This window comes from Sinohyriopsis cumingii, chromosome 5, assembly GCF_028554795.1.
Source record: "Sinohyriopsis cumingii isolate HCF-2022 chromosome 5, ASM2855479v2, whole genome shotgun sequence".
Lineage (NCBI taxonomy): Eukaryota > Metazoa > Mollusca > Bivalvia > Unionida > Unionidae > Sinohyriopsis > Sinohyriopsis cumingii.
In genome coordinates, this window is record NC_142965.1 from 86,640,197 (window position 1) to 86,665,749 (window position 25,553).

Below are 25,553 nucleotides of genomic sequence, written 5' to 3' on the forward strand. Positions count from 1 at the left end.
CAAACAGACGCTCAAACACCAACACTTCGTTGTCGGGAGTCACGTCTTGCGGGGCACGTCCGATGCTTCGATGGTAAGATTGGTTGTACGCTTGCACCAGGTGCGGTAAGATGTCGATGTACTTCAGAGTGTGGTGATGCGTAAAATATTTCCACATGCGTTCTTTCAAAGTGCGTTGAAAACGTTCCACGATGCTGGCTTTGGTTTCGGGATTCTCGGTGGTAAAAAAATGAATGTCACGTTTCTTTAATTCTTTTTGGAAAGCTTGGTTCAGAAATTCGGTGCCTTTGTCCGTTTGCCATCGAAGAGGGTGACGACCGCTTTGTTTCAACACCCGCTGCAGGGCTCGCACTAACTCGCTGCTCGATTTGGAAGTCAAGGGTACGACCCAGGCAAATTTGGAAAAGACGTCGATGACACAAAACAAATATTTGTAGCCACGATTGTAGCTGGCCAAATGAGAGACATCGGCTAAATCGGCTTGCCATTGATGATCGATGCCTTCCACTCGGGTGCGACTTCTGGCAAACTTGCGTCGAATGGGTTTGTGTAAAGTGTAGGTAGCTTGTTCTTGTAACCATCGTTGCACTTGAGGTAAACGGAGACTTTTCAGTCGTCTTTTGGCAGCACGATACAATTTTTGAACTCCTGCGTAACCTGCAGGATGGGAGGGATCGTAGTAAATGCTGGCTAAGACTTTTTCCATTTTTTGTGTTGGTTGGTGTGTTAATAAGACACCCACTCTTGGAGGATGCTACTCTTTTTCTCTTGGGGTATTTTCTTGGATTGCAATGCTTTGCGTGTGCGGCCAGCAATAGGTGTCGAAGAGGAGAAGGATGTCTGAGCGGGGGATATCGGTTCTTGTTTCACTTCTGTCTTCACTTCTGTCTTCACTTTCTTTTTCTCTTGTGATGAAGAAGGGGTGGCCATCATCTTTTTAATCCATCCAATTCTGGAGGTAGGTGGTGTTGTTAACTTGCGTACTTTTTCTGGTGGAGTTTGAAACCCTTCCTCTTCTTCTCCTTTTTCTGTCTTGGTCACGGGTACTGGTGGTACTGGTACTGGTACTGGTACTGGTGATGGTGCTGGCCTTTTCATCAAGGTCTTAAAATCTTTCAGAGTGGGTAGAGCTGTTTCGTCTAAAGCTTTCTGGTGAAAGAGTTGCAGTCGTTGCAAGAGTTGACCGTACTTTTGCGATTTTTCTGTTTCGGACAAATCTTGGCGATCCATCAAGGACTGCAATTCGTGTTGTAACTGGGACATCTCGCTCAAATGGGGATTGGGAGGTAAATGCGGGGTGTGTTGTTATTGCCACCGATGGTATTCCATCCATCGTTTGTAAGGCACTAAAGCTAGTTTTCGTCCTTCCATGGGGTTGTCAGGGGTCGATTCTGAGATCTTGGAACTTCCGAGGCCTTTTTATCTTGCTCCCACCAGTCCTCCCAACATGGTTCCCAAGACTCCTTTCAGTATGGGGCCTAACAAGAGAGGTAAAATACCTCCACGTTGCACTAACATCTTCTTTTTTTGACGAATGGGAATTTTCTTTTGAACCATTTGGCGAAGAACGTGACGATGTATGCCTAAGCATTGTTTCTGGTGTTTGGACAAAGGGATCGTGCCTTTCAAAACGTTCAAACAACATTCGCACACGGTATCGATGACCTCTTTGGAGGCCGTTTGAATGAGTTTTTTTCGTAGGGGTGGAGAAGCTTTGGACAGGACAGATAACATGTCCCCATGTTTGGCTAAACGTGGTGGCAGTCCTTTCCTTTTCTTTCCTTGGGGTTTTCTGGAGGGTGACATCTTTGAGTCTTCAGGAGCACCAAAAAACACTGATACCCCGACTTGGTCACAGGCCTTTTTTATACTGGAACGCGTCGCCACTGATTGTCTTGACGTCGTATTAGTTTGAGGACAGGCATGACACGTCGTGCAGGGGTACGTAACGGACTAAATCGAGCCAGTTCTTGCTTGGACAAATCCAGTAAACCTTGTAACATGCCCGATCTTTCTTGAACTTTGATTTTGGGAGAAGGTACTTTGTGAGCAGCAGCCACTGCCACTAAATTGGACGGTCCTGCCACTGGGGAAGTTCTTTTGGGGGTCATCAACGGAGAAGTTCTTGGTGTGATCAACGTCTCCAAGTACTCTTCAGTTCTGGGTGTCATTAACGGAGAAGTGGACAAACGTGAGGCTGCCGGAGACGCAGTCACCGCCGTGGCAGGTCGTGGTTTGCGAGTGTAAGGTTGCGTCCTGGCCGAAGTGCCTCTCTTGCGACTAGTTTTCTGTGGACTTTTCTTTTTCTGGGGACTTTTTCTCTGTTTCTTTTTCTGGGGGCTTCTTTTCTTTTTCCGGGGTGGTGTCTGGTAAGAGGAGGGTCCTGCCACTGGAGAAGTTCTCCTTGGGGACCTGGTCCTTTTCTTCTTGGGGCTTCGTTGGACTTTTGTCTTGGGTATAACTTTGGGGGCATTAGGATCCCATCTTAAGAGTGAGCGAATGATGACCCCTCCTAGAGTACCGCTCCCTCCAGGTTTCAAAATGATTTGTTTTTTGGTTTGAGTGTCGATGCGGGGATCGGCCAGTTGGACCAAAGCGACTTTGTTTCGATCGAAAAAGCGTTTGGTTTGATGAGGAATCTGAATGATTCCTTGGAGTAATTGACGTGCCGTCACCGTGAACCATCGTAAGACTTCTTTGAGACTAGCTTCTAAGACACGAGCTCGTGTTTGTGGATCTTTTTCTCGACTGATGCCATACAAGGCACGAATCAATTTGACGGGAAGATGCGACTGAAGGGACGTCATGTTCACACTGTGTGAGACAGACGAAAAAGGGTCTGAGGTTTTTATAGATTTTTTTATGGGGAGTGAAATGAAGTCGAGGACGGAGACGTGTACAGGACAGGCCCTCCGTCTTGGCCCCAGTGGTGAAATAAGTGGGTACGAAATCGCAAATCCTCGGGAGTCGTAGGTTTCAAATCGACGAGTAAATAGGCGTGTGGCGTTTGAGTGGCATCGTCGTACGCCTGAGTCAGCCAAGGCGTTCCTAACTGTTTGGCTAAGACTTGCACTTGCGATTTATCTCGAGGGCTTTTAAACAAGACCACGTAATGCGCATTGAGACTGATGGTGCGATGGGCTTTACTTTGTTGAAACAAATTTTGCGTGATGTAAACGACACTGGCATTACGGTGATGCCCTTTGCGCGTGAACCACAGTTTAATTTCTTCTTCGTCTTCTCCTAACATGTCGTCGAAAATGACCAAATGGGTTAGACGGGAGTCAGAGACGATGCCATCGTCTTCTTTAGGAATGCCTTCCACAAACACGATGGAATCGCCTTGACTTTCTCGCAAGAGGCTGTACGCCGATTGCCACTCTTTGTAACACCACACGATTCGTTGAGGGGGTCGATCGATCAAATGATGTTTATGTTCGATCAAACGTTTGACGAATTCGGTTTTGCCTGAACCGCTAGGTCCAGCAATGAGCATGTTAAAGGGATGGCGAAGATACAAAGCCTCCCAACTGGCACGATCTAAGTGTTCGTCGATGACTTTGACAGTAGAGGAAGAGGGAGCAGAGACAGCAGAGGTAGCCATAGTGTGAGAAATGTCACTTGTGACACGAAAAACAAACAAGACAAGAGTTTATATACTTTTTCAGAACACGTTTATTGAATGTTTTTTTCAAACATGAATACGAAAGACAAAAATACATAAAAGCCAAAGGCTTAAGTACAAGAATAAAAGGCACATGATAACCATGAACGTGGAATAAACACAAGTGTCTGTACAACATGTTTTGGGTAAAGTTCTAACCAGTTCTATAGTAGGGGGTAAGGTCACACAAGTGTCCTCCCGAAAGGGTCTTTCAGGCCTGTCCACGACAGTCCTGTCCTGGGTGACGGGTTCTTCTGGCACCGTCACTAACACAGGTTGAAAAGTAACTTTTTTCCTTGAATAACTCTCGTGCATACTGGGCCACCTCTTGTGTCCAAGCCTCAAAACCCTGGTCTCGGTGATGTCCAACATTTGACTCCTAACCAATCTGGTTTCTTCTTCGTCAACGACATGGTAAGTTACTTCAATGAACAATGAACTATTGGTCTTGGACGTTGTCCCTTTTTATATGCTGACCAATATCGATGTGACCGTACGGCAACGTAAAGTGATTGGGAAGTCTCACTCGCTTCTGGTACACGATTTGATAGATTTTTTCCAGGGGACGACTGACGATGTGGTGAGTGGGTAAACGTACAATCTTGTTCGGTTGATAAGTGGTCACTTTAAAGTTTCCATCCTCTCCCGATTGCAAGGCTTCTTTCAATACCCCAAAGTTGACCACTCGACTGGTACGATGATTCAGAGTCAGTCCTTTCACTTTGCACGTCGTGTGCACTTCTCCTTGTTTGTCCCGGTATTCGTAGCCGTAATATTTGGGACCACCACTGACGAAACTTAGAATCTTGTCGTCGGGATGCTCGTCTGTCCAGGCTCCTAAACGGTCTCCTTCGATGTCAGGGTGCTGTTGAATCGGGTGATGGATGTAAATGCAACTGTCCGTGTCAAAGTACAGGACGCGTTCTTCTAACAGTTCTAAAGATTCGTACAATTTTAAGCGAGCATGAGCTGTCACGTAAGCCGCAATGATGACATTTCCAAAAGGGTCGTCTTGTACAAAGTCCAGGTCTTCTTCGTAATTGACCAAGATCAAATCCTCTCGAACGACGTCCACGTGTTTCATGTATTTGGTTTTGTCGTGAATCATCTGGAAGTAGCGGGAAGGTTCTGTCAAATATTCCGTCTTGGGTAAACACGGTCGTTGTGCCATTTTACCCCACAAGCAATTTAACATCACTTTGGCAAACGATCGCCTGCCTTCGTTTTTTTCGATGTGGTCTGAAGAGATGCCTTCTTGTGCATAGTATTTCTCTTTGAATTGTATTTGGTCTTCGGGAGTGTGACACCAGGAAGGATAGCCGCTGGCTTCTTGTTTCAGTTTCAAAAAGGCATCCACGTAGTCGGCGAAAATGCCTTTCTGAGTAGGGTCACCCTTGTGGTACTGTTGTGTCTTGGGAAAGTGGCAAATTTCGTACACTTCTAACAGTTGGTATCCCATGTCCAGAGCTTTGAACAATTCCACGCTGACCCAGGTTCCCGTCAAGGCACGTTCTTCCTGGCTGTGATGGCAAGGTTGGTCCTGGTTGCACGTTTCGGCACAAGTACGGCACAAGGGAAACATCAGTTTGCCTTGACAATGGTGAGGTAAGACGGGATGGTATAGGTTCGTGGGAGGCAAAACTTTACACTTGATCAAGCCTTCGTATTGTCGAATGTTTTTCAGGTCGATGTGTTCCGTCAACAATTGCGGGTGCCCTACGGGAAAGCGACAATATTTGCACACGTAGGGATACAGCGAACACACGTCCAAGTATTTGATTTCTTCTCCTTTCTCTTCGTCGGCTTGGTACAGCAAACAGGTGGCATTGGTCCTTCCTCCGTACAAACTATCCCTCGGGTTCAGCGGGTCCATGAACTGGTAACTTTCCACGAGGCGTTTAAACTCGGGATCGGTTTTCAAACGGTGATCGTACTCGTGTTCCCACATTTCCACCACTTGGTATCCTTGCTGTTCTAACTTTAGGCGTCGCTGACAAGTGTCCTGGTACAAGTCTTCCATGGTTCGTTGCAAAAACTGATTTTTAGTGTCACGGTCAGGGTAACAGACGGGACATCCGTGAAATAAGCAACCGTTAAACTCGTACACGATCTTGGGGTTTTCCAAGTCCCAGCCATCTACCGAATACGTTCCGATGGTCTTTTCGCCTCCTCCGTTGCGGGCATGCTGAATCCATTTGTCTTCCTTGTCGCACAAGTAACGTAACCAACGTAGGGCTTTGACCGAGTATTGACGCTTTACATAGTGGGTCGTTTGAGGACTGATGACAGCCACGGTGTTTTCAGGCATGAATCGTTGGCGATACACTAAGGAACACGCTTTGGCAATGGTGCAAGCTTCTTTCAAAGGATCGACCCCTCCGTGTTCCATGAACAGTTCTCGAAATTTTCCACAGCAACGTCGTAAAATGTCCACGTCGGAACGACAATACTTTAACATTTCTTCCTGAAAGTCGAAGGGGTCAGAGGCATGAGCCTGGTACCAAGCGTAGAAAGCTTCTCGTTGTTCGGTACGCATGTTGTCGGGGTCGTAATAGTGAGCCTCAGGTAAATGGGGTAGAACGGCATGTTGATTGGCTTCCGTATTGAAAAAGTGTGGAAAGTACCCTTTAGCCATTTCTGTCATTCCAAACGTTTTAGGCATTCGACTCAAAGGCATGGCCAAGTAACTCATCGAATCTTTAAACTGTACTTGTCCCACTTGCATGAAAATTATTTTGGCTCCGTTCAAAGTGACTTTAGGACGTTCGGTGCCTTGTTCCGTATAGTATCTGAGAAGAAACTGTCCATCGTATCCGGAGAAATTGTGAGCAATCACCGTGGCATGACGATGACAATCTCCGTAACGTTCGATGTCCTCTTGGCTCCACGTCTTGTCGATGGGGTCTAAGACCCATTGGGCAAAATCGGCTAACGTGTTTGGTCCCCGAAAGATTTTTTCACGCCCTCCGGGAATCTTGCTGCAGTGAGGGCAATGACTGAAGATAGGTTCTTGAATGCACTTCTCGCACGCTCCATGAGCCACGCAGAAATTAGGAATGTGAATGCCGGTCTCTTGCATGCATTCGAAATCGAAAAAGATGAAATTGCCTTTCTTCTTGTGACCGTCCTCTTTCTCTAGTGGGGGTTGGTATTTTTGCACGTAGCATTGGTGTTCCAAGTCCACGATGCGGTGACAAATGTGACATTTTTTTTTCCTGAACATACGTGTGCCTTGGTACTATTGGTACGTATGCATTGTCTACACGTTGGGCACAATCTCAAGAGTTGACAAGCACATTTCTGCTGTGAACCTTGCGTCTTCAGATGTTGTTGGTAACAGGTAGGACTGACAAACGTGCGCAAACAAGTCGAACAAGGCACTGGTCCTTCGCTCAGACAGGGTGGAGAGGCCAAACATCCTGGGCATTTCATTCCACAATGCTTGTGTTGCTCTCGATTGTTATAGCCATAGTCACATTTCTCACAATAATAACTGTATCCCAGGAATCCAGTGATACTGGTAATGGTATCGAAATGGTCATCGTGATGATAGACATGAATGTATTTTCCGTCCTTAAAATCTTGGCCTCGAAACAACAGAGTTCCACGCATTTCTTGAGGGTGCACTTTCAAGGTGTATCGTGGAGCTAGGGCATCTTGCAATTTTTGCATCTCAGGAATGCCACAGGGTGTGTCTTTGGACAGTCCGGCTTGTTGTAACAGGAGTTCTGCTTCATTTCGTTGTTTGGCTTGGTCGGATTGTTGAATAGTGTTCCAGGTTCTTTTCCATTCTACCGTGTCGTTCTTGTTGGCATAGGTTCGTCCCACCACGATGGCACGGGCTAAACACATCTGGTCTTGAGGGTTGTTAATTCGGACGAGACTCTTTTTGGTGTTGCGAAGGTCGTCCACCAATAACATCTTTTTGCGTCCTGTCCCTTGAGGAGGAGAGACGTGGGCCATTTTCAGTGTGGCTTTACCATCGGTGATGTCAAACTGGTCATTAGATTGTTGTACGTGTTGAATCTTGTCCATGATTTTGGAAGGGGTTAGTTCTGCGGGTCTGCTAAACTCGATTCAAACAGGGGATTTCAAACCGTCGTGATCTATGGATAGTGTCAAGCGATCGTCTTCTTTGGCTTGACATTGTCGCTTGAGTGCGGTGAGCAAAGAATCCCACATCTCGGTGATAAACCCTTCTGCTTTCTCCAAGGGTACGTCGGCCTTGAAATCTTTAAACTTCACCGTGTAGGTGTAAGCCGTGGTTCTAAATTTTCTAGAGGAGCGCTTTTCCGTCTCTCGAATGGAATAGTACTTTTCAGGGTTGACTAAGGGTGGTGAACTTGGTTTAGAGGGTTCGGATTCTGGTTCACTCATGTCCTCTTCAAAATCACTGGCATGAATTTGTGCCAAGATTTCAGCCCTGGTACGAGGCGATAGATCACGTTTCTGCCTCTTACTTTCTTCTTCTTCTTCTTTCTTCTCGAATGAATAGGATCGTTTCATCTTGAGTGCAAAATGTCAAATGACTCAAGTTTAAACACCATAGACTAATTTATAGTCTTGGCAAACCAGCGTATATAAAAAGGGTGTGTGTCTTGTCCTTTCACTATTCATTTCACTCTCAAGCCGAGCACAACGATGGAAGAGACTACCCAGATGGAACGTTTCGTCAGAGCTTTGCGAGGGGTCATTAGAAAATTCTCTTCAGACCAGCCGACGAACTACTCTCCTTCCTTTCGAGATAAAAGTCAAGATACTTGCTATATCTGTCAGAAGAAAGGGCATTGGTCTTCAGAGTGTCCAGACCGTCAAAAAAGAAAAAAAACAGGGGCTAAAAAAGACAAAAGTCAAGATACCTGTTATTATTGTAAAGAAAAAGGACATTGGTCTCCAGATTGCCCAAAAAAGAAACAAGAGGAGTCAGAAGAAAAGAAGGATTCTTCAGAAGAAGAGAGGGATTCTTCGGAAGAAGAGAGGGATTCTTCGAAAGAAGAGAGGGATTCTTCAGAGGAAGAAGAGGAAGAAAGAAGACAATTCTATTTAAAAGAGGCAAAGAAACAGGAGAAGAAAAGAAGAAGGGAAGAAAATGAGGAAAAAACGGTGAAGAAATTCAAAAAACAGAGAGACTAAACAAGGAGAAAGAAGACGTGTACGAACTTTTTAAAGTGTTCTGTGGTGAATTGTGAATTGGATTGTAAAAAATGGATAAAAGAATACATGAATGATATAAGGTAAGTGTCTTTGAGTTTTGATTTTAAAATAAGAAGCTACACTCAAGCACTCATACACAGACACGTACTATAAGGGTAAAATGGGTGGGGTTTATTTTTGAGTTATTGGCAAATTGAAATTGTATTTCTTTTCGAGAAATGTGGGTGGCCCTGAAAAGGGCCTTTTTTCTTTATGGTGTAGGAGTGAGTTTAACCAATCAACTTTAACTGCCTTAAGCCTTTGCCACGGCCAAGGCCTACTTCTGATGATTGGGTTGAAATCACTAAGGGTGGTAGGACAGGCTTAGTCACAGGGTTGACGTGTTTAGCTCGGGAAGGTCGTATTCTCTTCGGTCGTGATAAAGAAGTCTGATACATTTGTTTCAGACTTCTTAACTCCGCTAAAATGTCCACAGTACCGTAGCCGTTTGATTTTCACCCTCTTGTTTCTTTGCTGCTACTTCTTCTTGCTGTTGTTGCTGTTGTTTTTTTCTTACCTCTTCTTGTTGCTGTTGCTGTTGCTGTAGGAGAAAAGCTTGTTCCACTTCCTTTTGTCGTTGCATAAATTTCTCCAATTCTTCTTTCTGTCTCTGTCTAAAATTCTCCACTTGCGATAATGAAGAAGGTAACGAAGGTTCCGGAACAAATTCTTGCGAGGTAAGAAAATCCACAAAATCCCAATGTACCTCTTCTGAAAGTAAGTCCGGGTTCCCTTGGGCAGTCTCCCCTGCTGGTGCACCCCAATGGATCGTTTTCTGAGTTTCCGTCATGTTGAATCACTGTCGCATAGATTGACTGCACACAAGCGCTAACGAATCTATATAGACCACGTGACGTCACAGACTGCTCTCTTCGGATTGGATGCGAGCTGACTGAATTTTGTAACGCGTGTTCGGATTGGTGAATGAATTCAATCTGTTTCAATCCTTCCTGTACCTATAAATAAGCGCAGTTCACTGCATTGATTCACCTATTCTCGTCGCTTCAAGATGTGGACCACAGTTGAGTCATCCACCCTTGTGTCTTCCATGATGTTTAGGACGGACATGCTCATGTATGTCAGGTCCAAGTGGACTGTTGTTGATAGGACAGATACTAGTCAATGGATGAGGAGAGTTTACATAGAAAGACAAGGATGTCTCAAGCGGGTACTTGTGTATGGACCGGCAGTTAGAAGGAGTTTAAGAAGAAGAAGAAGAAGATGTGACAGATGCCATCTATGTTAATATTAATATTAACATAAACCCAAAGGCCCTTTTCAGGGCCAGCCATATTTCTCGAAAAGAGATAGCCTTTCCATTGCCTACCCCTTTTTTAAAAAAATTTTAAAAAAAAAATCCCATGTTCAATTTCCCTTGACGCTATAAAGTCCCACCCTGTTTAAATTCCTTTGACGCTAAACCGTCCCACGATTTTTCTCCATGTTAATTTCCCTTGACGCTAATCTGACCCACGATTTTTCTCCATGTTAAATTTCCCTTGACGCTAATCTGACCCAGGGGTCTCTGTAATGCTAATTCCCATTGACGGTAAAGTGCCCCCATTTACTACTTATGTCAAAGGATCAGATTCCCCCATCCCCAAGCTATGTTATATTTGCTTTAAGCGACTTACTGCGGGATCAATGTTATCAGTCAATTTTACAATATCTCTATCTTCGCATAAGTAGGTATGTGTGAAGAATTTTGATATTAATAATATCCCAAACTTGAATACTGTAGTTAAATTGAACGATTCTGATGAATATCCTTCATAAAATGAAAATCATGCACCTTAAGTCATTAAAATCATACACCGTACGTCATTAAAAGCATACACTGAAAGTCATTAAAAGCATACACTGAAAGTCATTAAAAGCATACACTGGAAGTCATTAAAATCATACACTATAAATAAGTATTGCTAACACAACTATTATACCTTGTATCTGCCTGATTAATCTGTAACAGAAGATTTCAAATTCGTCCACAAAGACCGTTTATTAATAAGAAAAACTCGCTTTATATATTTTTGTGAAACATATTTTTTGTATTGCATATGTAATGTTTAAAAATTGTTTTATATCACATATATTTAGCATGTGTAAGAACTGTTATATGGTTATATGTTATAGGTTGCAAAACAAACTTTCTGATGTAAATTCAACATGTTTAGATATGTAGCAAATTTGACAACATAAGTATATCTTTCATAGGAAAACTGCAAAATAGTAAATTTTCTTATGGATTGTGCTGCTACCCGTCACGAGATTCGGACAATTAAAGTCAGGATGTGACCTAATTCTTCTTCGTACTCAGAATAGAGCCGTTTCAGGAATCGTCAAACGGATCAAATGCTCATAATCACGTACTGACAACTTTATCGATCAAATGTCATCATATTGACTTCATCCAGGCTGACCAGCAGTTACTCTTAATTAATGAGAGATAATGTTTTAAAGGTGCTCCTCTTTTTGACGAAAAGATGGAAAGTAAAAGAACAAATTGCATGGCTGTTTCTGCCTTTTAACTATATTATTTGTCAACTAGTTTATTGGACGCAACAACCAGACTGGTAGAAAACAAACTCCTTACAGACATCTACTCCAAACCAACAAGGAAACTCGGGCAGACCTATAATCTCCGGTTATATTTTAAATCTTTTGCAGTATCAGCAACAAGCTGAAATAAATTAATTGACACATAATATAATTAAAACGTTGAAATCCTGTAGAAACAGCTATGTAAAATTTCGCAAACATAATCGTTATACTGCTTTATTTGTTTGTCTTGTCTATGTTTTGTATTTGCCTTTGAAAAAGACTCATTAAAGAGTCGAAAGCGCCCAGGTTAGCTAAATACTTGTTTCGCACTGTTCGTTGTCAGTTTATTGCACATATATATATATATATATATATATATATATATATATATATATATATATATATATATATATATATATATATATATATATATATATATGCAGTATAGTGAGTTCTTTTCTCCTTTTCCCGAGGACCTCAATATAACAGTTGTTGTGGACTGAATATGTATTAAACGGGTCAATGCAACAAATAATTTCCTCTAGTCAGTTTATGACCACGCATCGTAACATATAATAACACCGTATGACGTCATGATGTCTCAAAAAGCAAAGCGAACCAGGCATTCAAATGTATTTCAAAGTCATTTAACTAGACTATTATATGATTTATTCAACTAAGTGAGGGTTGTCCGTCCTGTGATAAAATAATGTTACATTAATGTACATTCATATACAATTTATGAAAGTGATCAAATAATTAAATCTCTCGCTCGTCAAGGCTTGCAAACTATATAATTTATTCAACTGGTTGTTTGCATGTAGTAGCAATTGATACCCACTCAACTATATATATGTGTGTGTGTGTGTGTGTGCGTGTGCGTGCGTGCGTGCGCGCGCGCGTATGTGATTGTGTGTGTGTGTGTGTGTGTACTTTCTATGGACAGAGAGTGAGCTTTGGCTGATTCTTTCCTCCTTTTCCCAAGGACCTCAAGTCAATAGAGCGGGGCCCTAAGCAAAACAATTGCACTGCCTGAAAGCGGGCCCCAAGGCGGTTGCCTCGTTCGCCTTGCCCAATGGCCAGACCCGTTGTTAAACGGGTCAATGCTACAACTAATTTCCTCTAGCCAATTAAGGACCACACATATCAAGGTTGGCAGACCATATAATTTATTCAACTCGTTATGTGTATGTTTTTGCAACTGATACCCACCAAACCATCAGTTAAATATCTCAGGTTTATAAAGTAGAAAACGCGTATTGTTGAGCATGTCATGCCAGGGTTAAAATGATGGTGCTACCTGAAATTCGCTCTTCGTCTTCTTATCTTCTTAAGCGGTATATAATAAAAGGGAGGGTAGTCTTGATAATATTCGTAGATGTTTGTATAATAATTATCTCCCTTACCTCAGTTAGTTTATGTATGTATGTGTGCATAAGGTTGCTACAGATTACATATAAATAGTTAAGTTCGAGAAAAGTATGTATGTATGTATGTATGTATGTATGTATGTATGTATGTATAAGGTTGCTACAGATTACATATAAATAGTTAAGTTCGAGAAACATACAGGAATACATATTAAAAATTGGAAAATTAACGCTTCTACATAAACGTCAACATGTACTAATTAATGCAAGATCAAAACAACAATTTATTAAAATGCATATAAAATAAAACTGCAATGTTCTTAAAATGAAAAGACAAAATGTTTCTCAAGGATTCATAGTAGACTCAATCGATAAGAATATGTTCTTCCGTTAGAGGACACACTCAAGGTATGGACGCTGGTCGGGGTTTGTCCTTCAGAAGGTACGCATAATTTAGCTATGGTGTCCTATACGCTGTAAACACAATACAATACAATTTGTTTAATACGAAGGATAACACTTTCTAAAGACGCGCTTAATGTTCTGATGTTTGCTTGTATGTGGAGAGAGAGAGAGAGAGAGAAGGAGGAGGAGGAGGACTATCTATCAATATTATGTATACAAAACAACAGGGATGCACTAAAATTACATTATGTCCTTTATTTCACCTGTTTGCTCAGAATAGACATAAGTTAATTATATCGTATTACGAGAAGAACAATGAAACATATCCAGTATCATGCAGAGGCGGCGTTAGGAGTACGCGGGGCCTAGGGCTGGCCATGACCGCGCGGGGACAGAGTATCGGTATCTCGATTGGTATGCTACTGCAAACACTGATTATGAGAAAATGTCTGCATCTGTGCTGCCACCTTTTAATTGTGTTACGAAGTTGGCTAAGCTGACTTCGCAACTTTGCGTGCATTACGTGCGGCCTGTATTAGCGTTTCCAATTTACCGGAGAATATAGCTTGACAGACTCATAAGGACGACCTTAGGCCTGAAGCACGGGGCCCCCTCAAAAGCGGGGCCTGGGGCGGTCGCCCCACTTGCCACCCACAAACGCCGTTCATGCCAGTATACCAGCTCACTAAAAAAAGCAACTTTCGCACAAGGGAGTATGCAGCATTAAAAACAGCAACAGCTGAGGGTAGAGAATGCAACTATCGCAGGGGACTCAGACGTCATAGTTTACTGTACCCATTTAATTCAGATCTCATAGAAAACTGTGCTCTTTTTATCGTCTTTCCTTGCCCATTTTACACCACATGATGCAACAGATTTTTTACGATGCTAATTTACTCTCCAGAGTTTACAATTTTATTAATTTGGTATGCAGTATGTGGAATTTAAAACCATTAAAAGATACGATTAAATGAGATGGACCTCACATTGGTTTATAGCTGGACACCATTTTTACATCAGGCCAGTCATATCGAAGTGCCCTGGGGGTAAACAAAATGTCTGTCCAAACCATAACTAGTCCAAAAAAAACTCCTCTGAAGCTGTGCATGTACTCTGAATTTTAGAATGTATGCAGGCAGTTGAGACCACGAGGAATACACACATACACACACAGTCCATCGCATCCTTGATATAAACTCTCACACATATTATATAGCATGGTCCCTATATGTTTTAATGTTGAACTCCATACCTTGTATTTCTTTAGTTACACTGAGGTTCAAACGTTGACGTCGTATACGGGGCCCCGAGTGGCCGAGTGGTCTAAAGCGCTCACCGTTACGGATCACTGCCATCTCACATCTGTCTGCGTGAGTTCGAGTCTCAGGCTCGGCTAACGTTGGTACGTGAGAAATCCTGCCAGTAGCTTCTCGTGGGTCGGTGGTTCTTCCCGGGGTTTTTCAGGGTTCTTCCTCCACCAATTATACTGTCCGCCATGTATAGCCTATCTTGTGCTGAAAAGTGGCCTACAACAACAACGACGACGACGTCGTATACTGACAGAAAGCACAAACATGTAAAGTGAAAAGATACTATTGGGTCAAAATCGAGAAGATAGATTAAAAATTATATACACTTTAATACTTTTAAAAAGAAGTAGCTCAAAGCAAAATATGTACGTTCTCCTGATCTTGATGACGTCACATGTCTTGTCGTTTTGTGACAGATCAATGAGAGTGACTGTTAAATACGTTGAATCTTTCACTTTCCTATAATTGTCTCCCTGTTATTGAATGCTTTATTTATTTGTTTATGACGTTACTTTTGTTACGACAGCATTTTAGTATTTTACATTATTGCATCTGTTACGAACTTTATGCTTGGGGTGGCTACACCATCGTCATCTGCAGAAGCAGCAGTATGAAGAACAAATAGAATAATAACAAAAGCAACTCTATTGAAAGAATTACCATTTTAGTAATGACAATATGTCTGTCTTATCACATAAATTTTATTTGGAATTTTGAATATACAGTCAATCTTGGTTAATCGTATAAGTTTTATTCTATCACTATCATGTAATAGATTCGTAAGTAAGAGACTTGTTAATGGTCAACACTAAAATATAAGGGGATACGGTTAGCCATAAACATATGTTATAATGCTCTCTCTCTCTCTCTCTCTCTCTCTCTCTCGTAAATCAGACTGTTTATCCTGTGTATGCCAAGGTGTTTTTCTATGTTGCTCTGGGCAATAATCTGTATACATGTTGTATATGCCGTAAATATTCTAGATTTTATGAATTGCTCAGGTCTAAAGTGTGAGGTTTGGCACAAATTAGAAGGTACATATATCAAGGAACCGTTTACTGCAGGTTTTACGACATCAATCAAAATTGGACGAAAATACTTTTTACTATAAGGCTTTTAGAAACGAATTAATAATGTTTACATCACTATGAAACATGATTTTAACTGAACAAAGCACTTTAGACAGATTGTAAAATTGTAGGGGAATCGTGTGAATATCGCATTGCCATAGCGAACTTAAGAAAATAATCCAACCTTCTTATGGGTAGAACTATTATGGTTATCTTTAAATATGCATGGATTCATATTCTGCATTACAATTTTGTTGTAGATTTAGCTCAAGCAAAAGCTGACATCACCCATGATATCTTTGCAAAGCATCTCAAAAACCTGGATGTAAACACAGTTGATAAAAAGTTGTAAAATGTTATAATGTCGGGCAGTACATCCCTATGAATCATATCAGATCGAAAAATAGTTGAATGATCACCCTTACACCTTCACCTTTCTTGACATACATGCTATATTCCATTTTTAACATGAACGCAATTTCAATATGTATATAAACTGAAATAGTCTCCTACTTTGTCCTTTAAAAGCCATTATTTATTTCTACCTTATACACGTCATTATTTATCTCGATATACCTTGTACACTTCATTATTTATCTCGATATACCTTGCAATTTATATGAAACTTTTATGACCTTAATAGTATTTACGCGATTTAAACAATAAAAATAACGGACAAATTATCAATTCCAGACAACATCAATGTATTCGTACAAACTACAGATTTGGCTTTTTAATTGCAGTATGATAGTTTTGCGGTATAATAAACCAAATGGATATCACTGCCTTCCTTTTAAATATGTGACACTAATCTACATTAAAGATCATATGTTAGAGGAGCATAGCTATAGAGGACCTTATGGGAACAAATAAGTCACTCAAGGGACAAAGAATTTAATAGTATATCTCCATACATTTCTAAATTGAGTAATTATGTAGCTAATGAGAATTTCACAGAACATATGACACTATTTTGAGACAGATAAGCACACAGAGCACAGAAAAGAGACAAAGCACATCCATACAAATGTACATAAATTCGAAAACCGTACCATCACACAACTACAATGAGAAAAGGGTAAATGCCTCTTATTTTGTACGTACATACACACACGTATACATGCATACATACATACTCGCACAACCATACAAACATGCATACATACCCAAAGGAGGAGGGTACGAGCCCACACACACACACACACACACACCTTACACTCCATCTTCGCTCTTTCCGTATCATCTTCCATCATAGTCACCACCACCTGTATAGTCATTTTAATATGGACCATCCCATGCTTAATATATATATCCTGTTGTGATTTGGTTTCAACTCTTCAAACTAATCTAGGTGTTATACACATTCCAAACGAAGCACCGTTTCCCTCATTGGTATACTCTGGTTCATTCGTTCTTGTCTTCTCGACGATGAAGGATTAGACTAGTAAATACATTATTTTATATACCAGATGCGTGGACTTGAAGGAAAATTTCCCGAAGATTCCTTACAGGGTTTTAACAAAAAAATCTCCATGCAAAGACACGTGGACAATACGAAAAATGTCCCACCCAAATTAAAGAAAGCTGGACAGAGAGAATAAAATGAGATCAAAGAAAAGAAAACATGATTTATCAAATAAGAACAAAACAACCATTTTATTTCAAAATCGCTTTATCAATCATCGACAAAGAATGAAAACTCAGTCCATCCTCTTTATCAACGATTGGTCAATTCTCACTGGGGAAAAAAAACACTACAAATACAACACCCAACATTTTTCAACATAAGCCAAGTTACAGCATGACAATATTGGCAACTTTGATATCGATTCTGATGTTATGAAAAACAGTTTTATCTTGAAATCGATTTAAAATACGCTTTTGATCTAAAAATAAAAGGACATCAGGCATAGTCTTTAATCCACCATTCTATTTTTTTCCATCGATTCTAGGCAAATAGAATCCAAAACAAGATAGCAAATGTTTTACAGGAAATCCAAGCCATTGTTGTTGCAGAAAATATAGACAATAGTAACCACACAACGTTGCATCTAATCGTTGTAATCTTCCATTATTGAACTTGGTCGAAATAGCACTTCTCACAATAAAAGTAAAATCGGCTTTAAAGGGAGGTAATTCATACGAATAAATATATACCATACGATACACATATTCCACCCTATTGTCTTTGAAATATGTAAACAGCAGTCCACTGAGAAGATACCTATCGTCAGATATGATGACAAAGATTCGAAAGTCTTTAGGTTTTTAATTAGAGAGTTCACGGTGCGTAAGATTTTCCCATACATTAGTTCTTTTAATTCTTTAACAGACCTCACGGGTAATGATATGCACTGATTTAAGCTTTGATCATACTTCAAACTCGCTTCTTAGGTAAAACGAAGAGCGGGAGGTATGTGTTCTCTACTGCAAAAGAGCTTTGGTGTTTTACGTCTCGGTGCTAGTAAATGGGAGAGGCAGTCTTTATATAATTCTTTAACGTTTTCCTCTTCTGGGATGACAGCTCATTCTTTTTCCGGATAAAACTCTGGCTTTCTTCTTGAATCCCCATCAGGCATTGGTAGTGTTGTAATTAGTTAGGAGTTTATAACAACCATAATAGAGTTCTACGATTAGGATTATAATACTTTCATCCACGTGTTTAGCAAATATTTCTGAGAGACTTTCTTTTGTTCCAATATTGCTTCTTATTTCTCTACTTCCCCTACAATTTGATTGGGTGGATATGGCTGTTGTAGCTTCTGTTGTTGGAGTTAAACTAAAAACGTCTGGTACACACTATCTGTCCGTCCCGGGTGACTTTTATCCTGAAGACATGGTAGTGATAAAAGTGGAAAGGACTATTCAAAGTAAGACTTCAACACTTACAGTACGTGACTTGCAACCATATGTACAAGTGCAAAATCTCAGACCTACGTATTTTCGGATTCTATCGAGTGTTAATTCATACGTTGTGGTATGCGTCATTTTCAGCAATGAAGACTGTATGATTGAACTTGCCAAATGTGTCGGATTTCAGCAGCACAGAGTGTGCTATTGTCACATTCTCCGTAAGTTAACAGATTATCTTTGTAAGTTTGGTTAGAGTAAGTGTCCATGCATCTCCTGACTAACTTATTGTTCAGGTACCATTACAGCTCACCGAGTAAAGAATGCAGGAAACGGTTGAAGAGAGCCTCACTTGCATCTAAATCTGGATTCGTATTATCGTTTTGGATGACCTTCAGTGTCAGACGCAACTATTATTCAGATCAATGTATTCTACGGATTGCCCAATTATTTCAAGCTCGATGGGAGATGTCGTATTAGACGACGCGGAATGATATTCTACCCAATGAGACTTTCGTTGTCATCATCACAGGTGACGTTGCAAACAGACTACGCATTCCCAATAAACTTGATGCATCATCTCTGAATTTTTACAAAAAAATATGTCCATGTATCTTACGTTTCTGTGTCCCTTATTGCTGTCGGGTCTGTGTATTCTTAATAGTTCCTCCTACTGAGAAATGTTGAAGCATTTGTTTCAAATGACACTTGGTATACTGATATAAACATTTTTTCCAGCATTCAGTAAAGCGTGTTCTGTATTTTGTTTAAATCGTACCATTTTAGATAAATTGTTTTCTTGGCGACAGGGCTTCTCACTTCAAAGCATTCAGTCTTTAAGGAATAAACGTTTTCACGATAGGTGAGACAGTACAAAACAGCGATTTCAGCATAGTTCGTAATATACGTCCAGGTTGTCAAGCTGTGTCAAGACATGACATACGTGATATACAATACACTTTAGTTAAATGTTTCGAAAATGGAATATTTGTCCGAAAGCGCCATTTATACCAGTATTAACGCTGTGAATATGAGCATAATAGTCTTGATACGTGTTTTTATACATGTTATACGTGTTGCATCCTGTTCATTACTGGAAAATTTCAGAAACTATTTTAAACGGATTGGCTTTCAGCGACGGTGCAGAGGCATTTTTCATGCCATTATACTTTACTACAATGGAGGCCACAATCATAAAACATGGTCCTTCATGCAGCTTCGTGGGGAATCAGAAATATTTTAATAATCTGTTGTTGTTACTGTTATGTCTTTTCAGCGCTGAGCTAGGCTTGTGTTTCAGCCGAAAGTAGCAAACAAACTTCGTGAATTTTTTAAGACGATCAAGTGGTGTATGGTAGTCGATCACTTTACGTCTCTTCGTTGTGTCAGGTGGATTGTAAAACGGATCGCTGAAGACATTCAAATTTGTGTGATCGAAATGTTGACCAGTAAAATAATATCCTTCAGGAAAGATCGTCTCATTCTTATTCAGTCGGGGATTTGTTGGCAATCGTAATATTCTTTTCCGTAAAGGTTGTATTTCTGCGACGAAATGCCTTTAATCTGCGGCCATATTAAAGATTTAACCAGGAGGATTGATTTCTACTAAAGCGAATTTCCTAAGGGTTTTTGGGGCTAATTATATGTCTTGAATTTTTTTTGCCGTGAAACAACAAGAAGTGTTGACGCAAAATATATTTGGAGAGTTGTCTCTTGGTAAATTTAAATTCAAATAAATAAAATGCACGGTTCTTTTATCGAATGAGCAGATCGATTGCAAAAGACTAGTTTGTGAAGTTCCAAATGACTGCTATGACTTTGACCCTGAAATTATGGACGCTGCTGCCATTACCCTTGACAGTGCTACTATGGTTGTATTTTAATAAGGAACTTGGAAGAAGATGGACAACCGCTCAGTAAATGACCATCAATCCAAGAAATGAAAAACAGAACTGGAAAAGTATCAAACCCTGGAGAAATTCCTGTCACGATTTAAAGATGCATACCTGGAGGCAAAATCTCTTTTGAAACAAAATAGATTAGATTACGTTCTTTTACCTGGTAATATTTATATGAATTCAGCTATTGTTTTTATCTTACCAGGATATAGGACTGATCATTCAGCTATTGTTTTTATCTTACCAGGATATAGGACTGATTATTCAGCTATTGTTTTTATCTTACCAGGATATAGGACTGATCATTCAGCCATTGTTTTTATCTTACCAGGATATAGGACTGATCATTCAGCTACTGTTCTTATCTTAACAGGATATATGACATAATTCAGCTATTGTTTTGAGAGTGATTTTTTCAAAGTGTCCAAGGGAAAAGGGATATTGGATGTTGGTGTTTGCCATGTAATATATTATAAGCATCCAGATCTAGGTCTTGACCAGTATTCCAGTCTCCACAAACTGATGGCTTCTCAAGTACTAATATATCTTCCTTTAGATCCTAAGAAAACTAGTGTTATCATTGTTGTACCCATACAAATTTACGATGGTTATTTTACGATGGTTATTCTATTTCCATTAGTTGTGCTATCTAACATATTAAATCTCCCTTGGCTTTCACATCTTTCTCTATGGATAACAAATTCAAAAGTATTTCTGAAAACTATTGAGACCCCAGCACTATTACTAATACAGTGGCTAAATAGAAATTTTTATTCATATTCAGAAGCCCAATATTTTTCATCGGTCTTTGTACTATAAGTTTATTGCATCCATACAATAGATACGATCTTCTGTTTACCCAATGGAAAATGTCCATTCATTTAAAGTATGAACCTTTCAGGCTTCTAACATTCATAGATAACATGTGTATATTATTATTCATAAAACAGCAGAAATTTTACATGTATATATTAGTGTGCAGGGTTTATCAAGTAAGTGTCACTGTCACTTACAGTTTGTTTTTTTTCTATATTTTCCAGAGCTTCCCCATATATGTAACATCCGACAATTCCCAGTGAATTTCTAACATTTCCTGTTCAATTTTCTTCAAATTTAATTTTTCCCATTTCTCTTTCGGTTTCCTATTGGAATAATCTGTTGTTTCGAATCTTATTTTCATTTTCAAAATGTCAAAAAAGATTTTATCATTTCAGGAAAGAGAAACATGAAGAGAGTCATCTTTATTTCCCCCTACGCAATACTCATTTACTTTGTCAGCTATAAACATTTTGACCAAGTCAGTATAATTATTATCCCTCAACAGTTGAGCATTAGGTTTCAAATATCCTTATTTTTTATTTTAGCTATGGCAATGATATAGGATGTGCTGCGACGACAAAAAAAATCTGAAAAAAAAAATAAAATCTGATACATTCACTGCGACGGGAGATATCTTCCGTGGAGTGCTCTCTTCTGTGGACTTCTAGTAGCAACAGCAAAGGTAGTCATGCAAGGCATATATGGATCCATTCCTACATGTGCTCTCCAACACAAACATAATTGCCTTAGGCTCAGCCTTTCGTTAGGTTCTTCACTGTACAAGCAATCTGACGCGGCTCATAATAGAAATTCTAATTTGTACAACGACTTAATAACGCCACATGTTTCCCTGCATTCTGATTGGTGGATAAAAACGCAATGAATGAAATAAGTAAGACGTTGTCTGATTGGCTCATTCAAACCTCTTCCTCTATTCTTCGCCTGTATGTATAAAGACTGCTTGCATCAGTCTTTTGTTCCGTTCTTAAACACACTATTTCTCTCACAGATGTATGCTTTGTCTATATAGCTATGATCAATCGTATTCGTGAAGGCTCGTATCCAGCCATTCATCCCTTTTTATGTTTGTGGGATTGCTGGTATGTATTATGTAAAAATGCCTACTAATTTTGTGTCACATTTGATAGAGATGTGTGATGGTATACTTGTGGAGTTGAATCTATTTCTACGGTTGTGTGTTCGTCTCTCAGACTGTTTGTTTCTCTAAGAATAGACATTAATTCTTGACATTACACCCTTAAACTTTGCATCCCAACCTTACACCTCCATATATTTGGTATGGTTGTTTACTTGTGTCATGGCATGTCCGGTTTTTCTCAAATCCTTTCATTCCAAAGGTATTCTATATTTTATTCCCGCCGTGCCTATGGACAACATTGCGATACTTCCCCTGTTTAATTTTCCATTGAATCTCCTAATACCCTCCTCCTACTTTATTCTCCGTATGTTCTCATACCACTCAGTAGGGTTTAATTTCCAAATGTCCACATTAAATCCAAGTGTTAACTTTATGTTGTTCTCTTGGTATAAATTCTGTTACATAAATCCTAGATTTGTGACAGAATGTGCAGATACGCTAAATATCGATTGTACCCCTAGTGTCATTCTGGACACCATATTGTGTCCCATAGCAATAGAGGATTCTGAGGAATACGTGCAGTAAAAACTCCATTCAAAAAAGAAAGCACTCCATTTTCAACAATTTAATTTAGAATATCTTGACATTTTGAAAGTGATAGTTGACATGATTGAGATATAATAGTTTATGAATCAATCTATCGATGTGAATTAATTATTTTTTCAAGTACACGTTTCGAAAAGTTCTGTTAATTTGCACGTTGCTACAGTCAGTCGTTAAAATTGAAATAATGCCAGGTTAAAATTCAACAGTGAAATATCAGCTGCACCAGTAAGTGTAAACTTGTAATGTCATGAATAAACTTATTATACTATTTGCACATTCCTTTGAACAGTCGCAACACAACCAGGCAGAATGGTTATATATATATATATATATATATATATATATATATATATATATATATATATATATATATATATAGATATAGATATTTTTAGACCTTTTTGAGCTTATGAAACATTAACATATATATATATATATATATATATATATATATATATATATATATATATATATATATATATATATATATATATATAATGATACATTAACATACACACACACACACACACACACACACACACATATATATATATATATATATATATATATATATATATATATATATATATATATATATATATATATATATATATATATATATATATATATATATATATATAGACTGTATAACTGGCTGTCATGAAATCAATGATACTGGTAGATGTATCTGTCGCAACATCTTTGTTCATTATTTATCTGACCGTTTAATGATTTTTCATAGTATTAAAACTGATTTCCATTTCATTAGGTCGGCTATGTTTTTTATTCTTTACGTGTTTGCGTGCTAATGAGACATGTCCTTTTTAAAACAAATATCGATCACAAAAGTTAGTCCTCATAGCCTTATACATGGTAATTCTACGTTTAATATCTGCGTAACATAATTTTCAAAAATCAGTTTCTGATCAAAACAAATTAAGATAGGTTAACATCAGCTGATGATAATACATTACAGTTTTGAGAATTCCGTGCAAATAATGTTACCATTCCTAAAGAATGAATGAACAAATGCAAAGCAGTTGAAATACCTGTCACGCATTGTGCATTACATTTTGGGATAGAGAACCATTGCAGTTTCTATTGATGAAATTGTTCAATCTATGTTCAGAAGTAATATCCTTTAAAAGACTTTTTCATATCTCAGCAAAATTCTATAAAAAAAATCATTTCCCCAATGGGCTATGATAAACCTAAGAACCTACTTTTAATTAATAGAGACCTATGTGATTCTTCACAAGCAGGTTCTGTCTGAATGCTCGAGCTTACTTCAACGAACATATCTGGACCGATTTTACATAAGAAACATTCAGCTCTAATTTTTTCATTTCGGAAAAATTAAAAAATTAACTCGCGCCAATATGAACTTAAGTGATTAATTCATTGATTATTTAACCGCAGACCAAGACGTGATGTGTTATAAAGTTACAGCTCAGCTGAAGTAATATATCTTGCCTTGAGCCACGCCAAGGTGACCTACGTGGAGTGGTCTGAGCTTCGTTAGATCCCGCACTCTTCTGGTCGAGACTTTGGCATTCTAACCACTAAGCCAACTCGACTCATGCCACAATTATAAAATATAAAATAGTAAAATATAATTTTGACATAATTCACCAAAGAATTTAAATACATCATGCGCCTACGATAATCTCACATTATAATTCCAGTCTTAGGAAACCACTATTTAATTGATACCCAAGATACAAATCTCAATTCTTTAGTCTTGATTCGCTTTGCCAAAGAGCGTACAAAATGGAACCATGCAGTAATACAGTAGTTTGCCTAGAATATCAATTTAATTTTATACAACTTTGTTTGTTAGACCTACTTTGTCAGGTAAATATAGAAAATGAAGATGTGTGCGAAGATTACAGTCACCTAATGTCAGATGCTTTAACGCACACGTCACTCTCCAGCCAGGAAGCAATATCATTGTATGACCTTTTGTACATTTCTAGATTATTAAGTCTTTGACAAATATCACATAAAGCATTGCAGTATGTCCAGGGCTGCCTGTATGTTACGTATCTATCTTTAGCTTTTAGATATAGTATATACTCATCTTCGTTGTCTGCAAGTCTTGTCATAAAATTCGCCAGTTCTTGAACTGTAGAAAATTTAGCGGTATTGATATATGAATCATTTGGAAGCATGGAGTCGTAGTCTGAATATCCTCTCTGGACAGTAATAAAATCAAGTGGAAAATATTTAAAGAATTTCTCAGTTATGTAATCCTTGCAAAGAGAATTTTCAAAGCTCAAATAAAATTTATATTCTTTCGCAATAACGTCTGTACACTCACCGGCCTCGCTCGAACAATTTTTGCCACAAGCTCCAAATATATCAACCGGAATATACTTTTGCAAAAGACGGACAAATGCATCCCGCCTGCTTACAGCGCCACAATGGCTTACTATCCATACAGCGAACTTCTTCTTGGCGCGAAAGATAGTCCTATAGTCCCGATCGGAAGGGTTCGGCTTCGTCAACAATACACCGTATGGATGCGGAATATCAGAATCCAGTCGATAGGTCATTGTCCAATTGAACATTGATTTCCATTTTGGTGATCTATATCGGTGATACCAATAGTGATAAGGACTTTCTAGACCGAAAAATATCCACACCTGGTTTTGGTCTCGTTCGAGTGGAGTACGAGGAGGGTTTTTTGGAAAGTTGGCACCGTTTACATTAAAGATAAGAGCATTGC

At 39.2% G+C, this 25,553-nt stretch overlaps 1 protein-coding gene across 1 annotated transcript in view; it reads right to left on the reverse strand.

Annotated features, from left to right (window-relative positions):
* The window catches only part of LOC149799671 (uncharacterized), a 54,848-nt gene extending 38,018 nt beyond the window's left edge, over window positions 1-16,830 (reverse strand). Inside the window, exon 1 of the mRNA XM_089958252.1 lies at window positions 16,770-16,830. Within this exon, the coding sequence (XP_089814378.1) occupies window positions 16,770-16,830 (61 nt within the window). The remainder of the gene's footprint in view (window positions 1-16,769) is intronic.
* Between the last annotated feature and the right edge of the window lie 8,723 nt (window positions 16,831-25,553).